The sequence below is a fragment of the Molothrus ater genome, chromosome 30 (assembly GCF_012460135.2).
Source record: "Molothrus ater isolate BHLD 08-10-18 breed brown headed cowbird chromosome 30, BPBGC_Mater_1.1, whole genome shotgun sequence".
NCBI classification, from domain to species: Eukaryota; Metazoa; Chordata; class Aves; order Passeriformes; family Icteridae; genus Molothrus; species Molothrus ater.
The window spans coordinates 2,932,240-2,941,665 of NC_050507.2; the positions used below are offsets into that span (position 1 = coordinate 2,932,240).

The following is a 9,426-nucleotide window of genomic DNA, read 5'->3' on the forward strand; positions in this document are numbered from 1 at the left end:
CCCCACAAGGGGTGGGATGGGGACAATGTTTCCAGTGGGAATAACAAATAAAGGGGGCTGGGGGGTGGCTCCTGGCCCCTGGTAGGTCCCCTCCCAGTGGCTCCTGTCCAATTCTGGTGTTTCCTGTCCCAGTCTGGAACCCCATCCACCCCTGTGTCTCCTGTCCCTGTCCTGGGTCCTCATGTCCAGCTCCTCGTATCCCATCCCATGTCCCATCTTGTGTTCTATTCTGTCACTTCCTGTCCCCTCTTGGCTCCTCCTGTGCTGCCTCCTGTCCCATCCCAGTTCCTCATGTTCCATCCTGGTGCCCCACATCCGTTCCTGGTTCCTTCTGTCCCGTCCTGGTGGTTCCTGTCCCACCCTGGTGCCCTCATGGCACATCCCAGCACCTCATGTCTCTCAGTGCCATATTCCATGCAAGTGCCTGTGTCCCATCCTGTGTCCCCTCCCGGTGCCTTCTGTCCCATCTCAGTACCTCATGTCCCATTTGTGTCCCATCCTGGTGCCTCATGTCCCATCCCACTGACTGCTGTCACATCTTGGTGGCTTCTGTCCTCTCTCAACTCCTTGTGTCCTATCCTGACACCTCCTGTCTCCTCTTGACTCCTCCTGTCCCATCCCAGTGGCTGCTGTCCCATCCTGGTGCTCTGTGTTCCATCCTAGCACTTCCTATCTCATCCTGGTGCCTTGTGTCCCATCTCATGTCCCCTCCTGGCACCTCATGTCCCATCCCAGTGGCTTCTGTCCTGTTCCAGCCCATCCCATCCCATCCCATCCCATCCCATCCCATCCTCATCATCCCATGTCCCCATCTGTCACCTTGTGTCCCATCCCAGGGCCTCCTGTCCCATCTTGGTGCTCCATGTCCTCCTGTACTGTTTCCTCCTGGCTCCTGCTGTCCTGTCTCATGTCCCTTCCCAGCTCCTCCCATTCCATCCCAATGTCCCGTGTCCCATCCTGTCACCTTGTGCTCCATCCCAAGGCCTCGTGTCCCACCCTGGTGTCTTCTGTCCCATCCCATTGTCTCGTGTCCTATATCCTGGTGCCTCATGTTCCATGTCAGCTCCTCATGTCCCATCCCAGTGTCCCATGTCCCATCCCCATGTTCCATCCTGGTGTCCCCAGTCCCATTCCAGTGTCTCATGTCCTACATCCTGGTGCTTCACGTTCCACGTCAGGTCCTCGTGTCCCATATCCCATCCCTGTGCCTTATGTCCCACCCTGCTGTCCCCACTCCCATTATTCCAGTGTCCTGTGTCCCACCCCAGTGTCCCCAGTCCCTCTGCCCCGCCCTGTTCCTGTCCCTGCTCTCATTCCACCTATTCCCACTCTCCTTCCCTCCCATTCCCACCCATTCCTGCTCTCATTCCCTCCTGTCCCAGCTCTCATTCCCACGCATCTCTGCTCCCATTCCCGCTCTGATTCCATTCTCATTCCCTCTCTGTCCTGCCCATCCCCACTCCCATTCCCACCATTTCCATTCTCATTCCCTCTCTGTCCTGCCATTCCCACTCTCATTCCCACCCTTTCCCTGTTCAGTTCCCCCCGTCCCCACTCCTGTTCCCGCTCTGATCCATGTCTCCGCTCGCTCCTGCAGCGGCAGCGAAGAAGAAGCCAAAGAAGGGGAAGACGCTGACGCTCACGGATTTCCTGGCTGAGGATGGGGGGGGCGGGGGGGGGCCCCACCTACATCCCCAAACCTGTGAGCTGGGCCGACGAGACCGACGACCTGGAAGGTGAGCGTGGCATTCCTGGAGCCAGGATGGCATTCCCAGCCCTGGGGTTGGCATTCCCAGCCCCCAGAGCCAGGATGGCATTCCTGGAGCCAGGATGGCATTCCCAGCCCCTAGAGCACCATCCCCAGGGCTAGGATGACATTCCCAGCTCTGGGGTTAGCATTCCCAGCCCCCAGAGCCAGGATGGCATTCCTGGAGCCAGGATGGCATTCCCAGCCCCCAGAGCACCATCCCCAGGGCTAGGATGGCATTCCCAGCTCTGGGGTTAGCATTCCCAGCCCCCAGAGCCAGGATGGCATTCTTGGAACCAGGATGAGGATGGCATTCCTGGAACCAAGACAGCATTCCCAGCTCTGGGACTTACATTCCCAGCCCCGAGAGCAGCATCCCCAGAGCCAGGATGGCATTCCTAGAGCCAGGACGACATTCCCACCTCTGGGATTTACATTCCCAGCCCCCAGAGCAGCATTTCTGGAGCCAGGATAGCATTTTTAGTCCCCAGAGTGGCATTTTCAGCTCTGTGATTGGCATTCCCAGTCCTAGAAGCAGTATTCCCAGAGCTGGAACAGCATTCTCAATGCCTGGGCACCATTCTGAGCTCTGAGGTTGGCATTCCCAGCTTCCAGACTGTCATTCCCAGGTCCTGGAACGTAATTCCTGCCTTCCAGATTGGAAGGCTCCAGGATTGGCATTCCTAGCTGCCAGTGGCATCATAACTGGAAAAATCCACTGGCTATTCAGTTTTTGGGGAATAATAAAGCTGGGAGAGCCGTGCAAGTTTTCCTTAGGGATGGGACTCAGTGTCCAGCCAAGTGGGGGAGCAGCAGTGGGATATTGAGGTTTTGGGGACCGGATTCACCAGAGCTTCCCACTGAGCCAGGCTGGAATCCAAGCTGGAATGAATCCTGGAAAGCCACTCATGGGATTGTCTGTCCCTGCCTTGGGTGCTCTGGATGGCTTCAGGGCACCTTTTCCATGGATTTACCAGTTGCCTCTGGGTGCCTCTGGATGACTCCGGTTTCTTCCCAGTGCCTCCGGTTGCTTCCAGCTGCCTCCATCTGGGTGGGCTGTGGGATGATTTGCTGCCTCCAGCTGACCTGGCCAGCTCAGGATGGCCCCAGTTGGCCCCAGTCAGCTCCAGCTGGCTCTGGCCTTGTGTCTGTGCCCACATCCCGGCTTTCTCTGCAGTCTCCACCACGTGGCACAGCAATGACGACGACGTTTACCGGGCGCCTCCGATCGACCGCTCCATCCTTCCCACGGCCCCGCGCGCTGCCCGCGAGCCCAACATCGACAGAAGCCGCCTCCCCAAATCCCCTCCGTACACGGCATTCCTGGGAAACCTGCCCTACGATGTCACGGAAGAGTCCATCAAGGATTTCTTCCGAGGACTTAATGTGAGTGACATTCCAGAGGGCAGAAATGCTGCTCTCTCTCTATCGGGCACCCGTATTCCATTGCCATGGGGCGTTTTCCTGGGATGTGGGTGTCTGTAGGTTGATCCTGAGAGAATCCCTTGATTCCCCAGCCATGGATCAGCCATTCCCGCTCTTCCAGGGGGATTGAGGAGCCTCCAGTGGGGGGGGTTTCCCTGTGGAATCGGGTGGAGGTTAGACTGGGGGGTGGGGCAGGGTAGGGCAGCTGGTTTGCTCCCAGGTGGAAAGAAAACAGCATCAGGAAGCTCATGGATCACACAGAGGTGTTGAAAACCACAAATTGGGAAAAACCAAGTTTATTCCCATTTGAACCTATCCTGCTTTTCCCTCTCCAGCTCTGTACCTGACCTTGGCCTTCCTCATTCCTTTTCCCTATTTCTTGGCATTTGTCATTCTTTAAATATAATTCCATGGACGTGTTGTGGATTCTCCTTTGGTCCAAGCAAGATCCTGGCTTTGCAAGAGGTTTCCCATCAGGAAATCCACCCCAGAAAAATCTAAGGGATGCTTTGGGGACCCTATGACCCCCTAAGATTTAGGAATGTGGCTCCTGACATTTCTCAGGGCTCCGATCAGTAATGAGCAAGGAGCTCCCACACTTTGGGAGCCAGAATCTAGGAAAAGGAGGTTGTGGGCTACCCTGTGTCCACGTGGGACTTGTGCTGGACACATCCAGGGCTGGTTTTCCACTGGAATGAGCTTTGAGATGGCTCCTGCTTCCCTGAGCCCGGGCAGGAGGCTGCAGAGCATACCTGGCCCTTCCCATTGTTCCCAGTGCAGCTGCCAGAGCTGGGATTCTCTTCCCAGTCCCTCAATCCAAAGATGTTGGAACGTTCTGCAGTGTTTAGGGTGGGACCCCTGTCTTCCTCTTCGTGCACGAGGAGCCCCCTCAATCCCTCAATATCCATGAGTTGCTCCATCCCAGATCCTGCCACCCTTCCGCATTCCCCTTTTGGAAGCCAAGATCCTGAGGTGAGCTTCCCTGCCTTCCCTCCCTTCGCAGATCAGCGCCGTGCGGCTCCCACGGGAACCCACCAATCCCGAGAGGTTGAAAGGTTTTGGATACGCGGAATTCGAGGATATCGATTCCCTGTTCCAGGCCCTGAGCCTCAATGAAGAGGTGAGTCCAATCCCAGCTTCCAAGAGCACATCTCAGGGCCTAAAGGGGCTCCAAGGACCTGGAGAAGGGTTTGGACACGGGCCTGGAGTTGGTGGGAAAAGGGCAAATGGCTTCCAGCTGGAAGAGGGGAGGGTCAGGTGGGATATGGGGAGGGAATTCCCAGCCCAGCACTCACTTCCCATTGTTGTTCCCAGTCTTTAGGAAACAGAAGGATACGAGTGGATGTGGCAGATCAAGCTCAGGATAAAGGTGAGTGTCCAGCTGAGGACATGGATCAGGCAGGGTAGGGATTCAGGGAGAGTGGCCAAGGGCCCAGCCCTGACCCTGCCCTGTTTCCTTCCTTTCCTTTTAATCTTCATTCCCTTTCCCACTCCTTTTGCCTCCCCTTGTCCCTGTCTGTGTCCCTGGCTGCCAGCAGACCGGGATGATCGCTGCTTCGGCAGAGACCGAGATCGCTTCCGGGACTCAGAGCGGTTCGAGAGCGACTGGCGCGCGCGTCCGGCTGCTCCCGATGCCTTCGATGACTTCCCCCCACGCCGGAGCGACGATGGATTCGGGGACAGTGAGTGAAGAGAATGGGCCCAGCGTTCCGGGCACTCCCTCCTTCCCCTGTGTCCTGGCAGCTAGCATTGTCCCAAGATCTAGGGGCAGCTGACACTGCTCTGACTGAGATTAGGAACCACCTGAGCTCATTCCCACCCTGAGTTTGTTCATGTCCATTTGGAGCTCAGTCCCACCCTGAGCTTGTTCATTCCCCATTTGGAGCTCATTTGTTCTCAGCTCTCATTCCAACTCCAAGCTCATTCATTCCCAAAACTCTTCATTCCTACCTGAGCTCATTCCCAGTTTGTAAGGATGAATGGGGCCTCCTCCTTTCCCACATGGAGCACTGGGATTTTCCTCCTTCCTTGTGGAATCTGTGCCTATCCCAGTAAAACCCCATCCTGCTTCCAGGATATCGTGATCGCTATGACGACCGGTATCGGGACGGGCCACGGCGGGACATGGATCGTGGTTTTGGGAGCCGGGATCGCTACGACGACCGCAGCAGGGATTACGACCGAGGTGGGAATTCCCAAGGGTTCTCACAGGCAGAGAGAGTGGGAGCGAGACCCCGCCATGGCCAGCGAGTAACTGGGAATGCCCCAAATTCCCAGACTGTTGTCACTGGGAATCTGGGCTGCATTATCCCTAGTGACTCTCAGATGATCCGTCTCCTTCCCCAGGCTACGATTCCCGAATAGGCAGCGGCCGGAGAGCCTTTGGAAGCGGGTACCGCCGGGACGATGACTACCGTGGCTATGAGGATCGTTATGACCGGCGGGATGACCGGATGGATCGGTGGAATTCCCGGGATGATTACGGCCGGGATGACTTCCGCCGTGAGGACAGAGGTGGGGTGGGACTAGGGCTGTTCCTTTGGGAATGGTGGGATATGATGGGAATGATCCCGTGGAAAAGGTGGGAGCAATAGGGAGTGGTCCCTTGGGAATGGTGGGATATGATGGGAATGATCCCTTGGGAAAGAAGGGATGGGGGGAGAAGGGTTCCTTGACAAAGGCAGGATGGTACAGGAATGATCCCCATGGAAAGGTGGGAAGGACATGGAATGGTCCCTCAGGAAAGGTGAATTAGGATGGAAATGTTCCCATGAAAAAGTGAAAGAGAATGGGAATGATCCCTTGGGAAGGGTGGGCTGGGGAAGGGGATGATTCCTTGGGAATGGCAGGATGGGACAGGGATTATGCTGTCAGTCTCAGCACTGTTGCAGGTGGGATCAATGCCCACCTGGATCTCCTGGCTCGTTCCCAGGTCCCACCCAGAGACCGAAGCTCAACCTGAAGCCCCGGAGTGCTCCCAAGGAAGAGGAAACTTCAGCAGCTCCCGCTGCCCAGTCCAGCCGGGCTGCTTCCATCTTCGGGGGGGCCAAGCCTGTGGATACAGCGGCTCGGGAGCGGGAGGTGGAGGAGCGGCTCCAGAAGGAGCAGGAAAAACTCCAGCGGCAGCTGGAGGACGACAAGAGGATCGACAGACGGCCCCGGGAAAGGTGGGAATGGTGCCTTGGGAAAGAGGGAATGGGATGGGGATGGTCACTTGGGAAAGGTGGGAAGGGCTGGGAGTGGTCTTTTGGGAAACATGGGATGGGTAAGGAATGATCGCTTGGTAGTGATGGTAGTGATGGGATGGACAAAGAATGATTTGTCACCCAAAAGGTGAGGGGATATGGAATGGTCTCTTGGGAAAGGGGGTATTGGCTAGGAATGATCCAGTGGCAAAGGGAGGGATGGGCACGGAATGATCCCCACGGAGGGGTGGGATGGAATGGAAATGATCCCTCAGGAGATTGGGGCTGATCCCTACAGAGAGATGGGAGGGACAGGGAATGGTCCCCATGGAAAAGCAGGATGGGTGGCAGTGATCCTTGGGAGTGGTTCGGGTGGGATGGCGTTCATCCTATGGTAAAGGTGGGATGGGGCAGCCCTTTCCCAGTCCCCTGATCCTATTTCCACCCTATCCCAGGCATCCAAGCTGGCGAAGCGAGGAGAACCAGGAGCGATCCCGGACAGGCAGCGAATCCTCCCAGAGCGGCCCCGCGGGACCCCCGGGAACGTCCACGGGCTCTGGCCCCACCGGCCGGAGTGAGTCGGGGTCCGGGGCAGCCGCAGCGTCCCAGCCCGGGGCGGCCAGCAGCTGCCACACGGGTTTGTGTCCCCCCAGCCACACGGAGGAGGGAGAGCGAGAAATCCCTGGAAAATGAGCCCCTAGGAAAAGAGGAGGAGCCACCCTCACCGCCCCCCAAATCCCGGGAGGAGAAGCCAAAGGTGATGCCGGCACCGCCTCCCAAGGAAAACGCCTGGATGAAGCGGAGCAGCCAGAACCCCCCCGGCAATTCCCAGAGCTCTGACTCGGAGCAAGCCTCCCCAACCAGGTGAGTGTCCCAGGAAGGAGTGGCCTGGGGGCTGCTTTTCCAGCCCTAATCATTCCATGGGTCCCTGCTTTTCCCTAGTGGAGGACCCCAAGGGCCAGGAGTAGGGGACCCTGACATTCCCAGGGATGATCCTGTAGTGCATCTCAACATTTCTGTTGCCTATCCCAACCTTTCTAAGGCCCATCCCAACACCCCTTTATTACAGAGAGGTTCCTCTGCACCATCCCAGTGTTCCTGTGGCCCACTCCATGGACTCACTGGCACATCCCAACATTCCTGTGGCCTGGGGATGCTTCTGCCACACATCCCAGTATTACCGAGCCCCATCCCCATGTTCTGTGGCACATCCCAACATTCCTGCAGCCCCTGGAGACTCTTCTGCTCATCCCAACCTTCCTGGGTTCCATCCCAGCATTCTTGTGCCCAATCCCAACTTTCCTGTGGCTCAGATATGTTCCTGTGCCCCATCCCAACATTCCCAGGAATTCCCTGTGGACAGACCATTCTAATACTCCTGTCCTCCACTCCAGCATTCCCAGGCCCTATCCCAACATTCCCATGCCCCATTCCCCCATGTCCCTTGATTGGGGCCATTCCAGGGACCCCCCCTGATGCCCCTCCCCCCTTTTCTGTCTCCCCAGTGGGGGCCCCTCTGGCCCCACCCCCCCTGGAGATGATGCGGGCCCCCCCAGGACCACCCAGAGGAGAGGTGAGAATGGGAGGAGGGGATTGGGAAGGCTTGGGATGGGTTTTGGGGATTTGGGGAAGTCTTGGGAGCACTTGGGGGGCTCAGAAGGTGTTTAGGGGGGCTTTGGGGGATTTTAGGGGAGCTCAGGGGGGCGTGGGGGGGGGCTCAGGGGGAGGTTGGTATCAGGGGATCTGGGAGGGTTGAGGCATTTTGTGGGGGGTTTTAAAGGGGGTTGGGGGGTTCCAGGGATGTTGAGGCCTTGCTGGGAGGCTCAGGAGGGCTTGGGGAGCTCAGGGGGTTCTGGGGGCTGTGACCCCCCCACCCTTTCCCAACAGAGGAACTGAAGCCTGAAGGGGGTCGGGAGAGCAGCTCCAAGGGCCGGAGCTGCAGCCGTGGCCCCGCAGGAATGGGGGACCCTGAGAGGTGAGACCCCCCCCCAAAACCCCCTCAGGAACCGGGAAACCCCCCCCCGGGCACACGGAATTTCCTGGGAATTGACCTCTGACCTCTGTTCCTCAGGAGGGACCCCCGGAAGGAGCACGAGCCAAAGAAACTGGAGGAGAACCCCCCCTCTGTAAGGATCCAGGGGGACCCAGAGAAGGGGGAGGGACCCCCCTCAAATCCCGGGTTTGGGGGGTTTTGGGGAATTTCACCATAACTGATGCCCCATGCCTCCAGTTACCAGCAGGGGCTGTGACCCCTCTTGGGGGTGACTGAACCCCCAGGGGACTTCGACCTCTCAAATCTCATTTTTTGGGGTATTTTGGGAAATTTCTGCTTTACTGTCCCCCTCCCTCTGCCCACCCCCACAGTTCAGCCTTGGGCAGTCTGAAACCCCTTTGGAGGAGGCTGTGAACTCCCCTTTTTGGGGTGCATGACCCCCTGGGGGTCTTCACCCCATTCAAATCTTGGTTTTTTGCGGGCTTGGGGATTTTTTTTTTCAACAATGACCCCCCTGGCCCTCCCAGCTCAACCACCCCAGCAGTTTTGGATTTCTCTGGCCCCTTTTGGGAGGCTGTGACCCCCTGGTTTTGGGATGTGTGAGTCCCTGGGGATCTTTATTCCTCTCAAATCCCATTTTTGGGAATTTTTCCTGGTTTTTCCTGCAGTTCAGCCATGCCAGCAAATATGCCGCGCTCTCCATGGATGGGGAGGATGAAGGTGATGATGAAGAAGGAGCTGAGTAAAAGCTTCCTCCCCCTCCTCCTCCTCAGCTGCCGTGGGAACCTCCGGAGATTCCCAAAAATCCCAACCTTGATCCAGGCGAGATGGAAATAAAGCCTAAAACTCATCAATTCCCTCAGCTACAGCTTCTTAAATCCCGAAAAAAAACCCCACCATGAACGAATGGGAATCACCCCAAAATCAGCACGGGGGGCGGGAGGGGTAATTCCAAGAGTTTTCTCGAAAGAAAAGCCCCCCTCTCTGTGTTTTCCATGGAATAAGGGGTGAGGAAGAGCTGGCCTTCCTCCCACCCCCTCCTCACCGGAGCCCCTCCAAAACAGGGATTGGGAGGC

The 9,426-nt window shown here is 57.4% G+C and overlaps 1 protein-coding gene across 1 annotated transcript; it reads left to right on the forward strand.

Annotated features, from left to right (window-relative positions):
* The first annotated feature begins 1,483 nt into the window (after positions 1–1,483).
* EIF4B (eukaryotic translation initiation factor 4B) lies at positions 1,484–9,204 on the forward strand. The gene is given in 15 exon segments (XM_036399951.2): positions 1,484–1,671; positions 1,673–1,736; positions 2,925–3,133; positions 4,176–4,292; positions 4,487–4,541; positions 4,711–4,854; positions 5,247–5,357; positions 5,519–5,686; positions 6,105–6,339; positions 6,813–6,931; positions 7,011–7,221; positions 7,863–7,930; positions 8,245–8,332; positions 8,429–8,483; positions 9,019–9,204. Coding segments are annotated over 15 exon segments (1,818 nt in total). The 5' UTR covers positions 1,484–1,575; the 3' UTR covers positions 9,097–9,204.
* Positions 9,205–9,426: the final 222 nt, after the last annotated feature.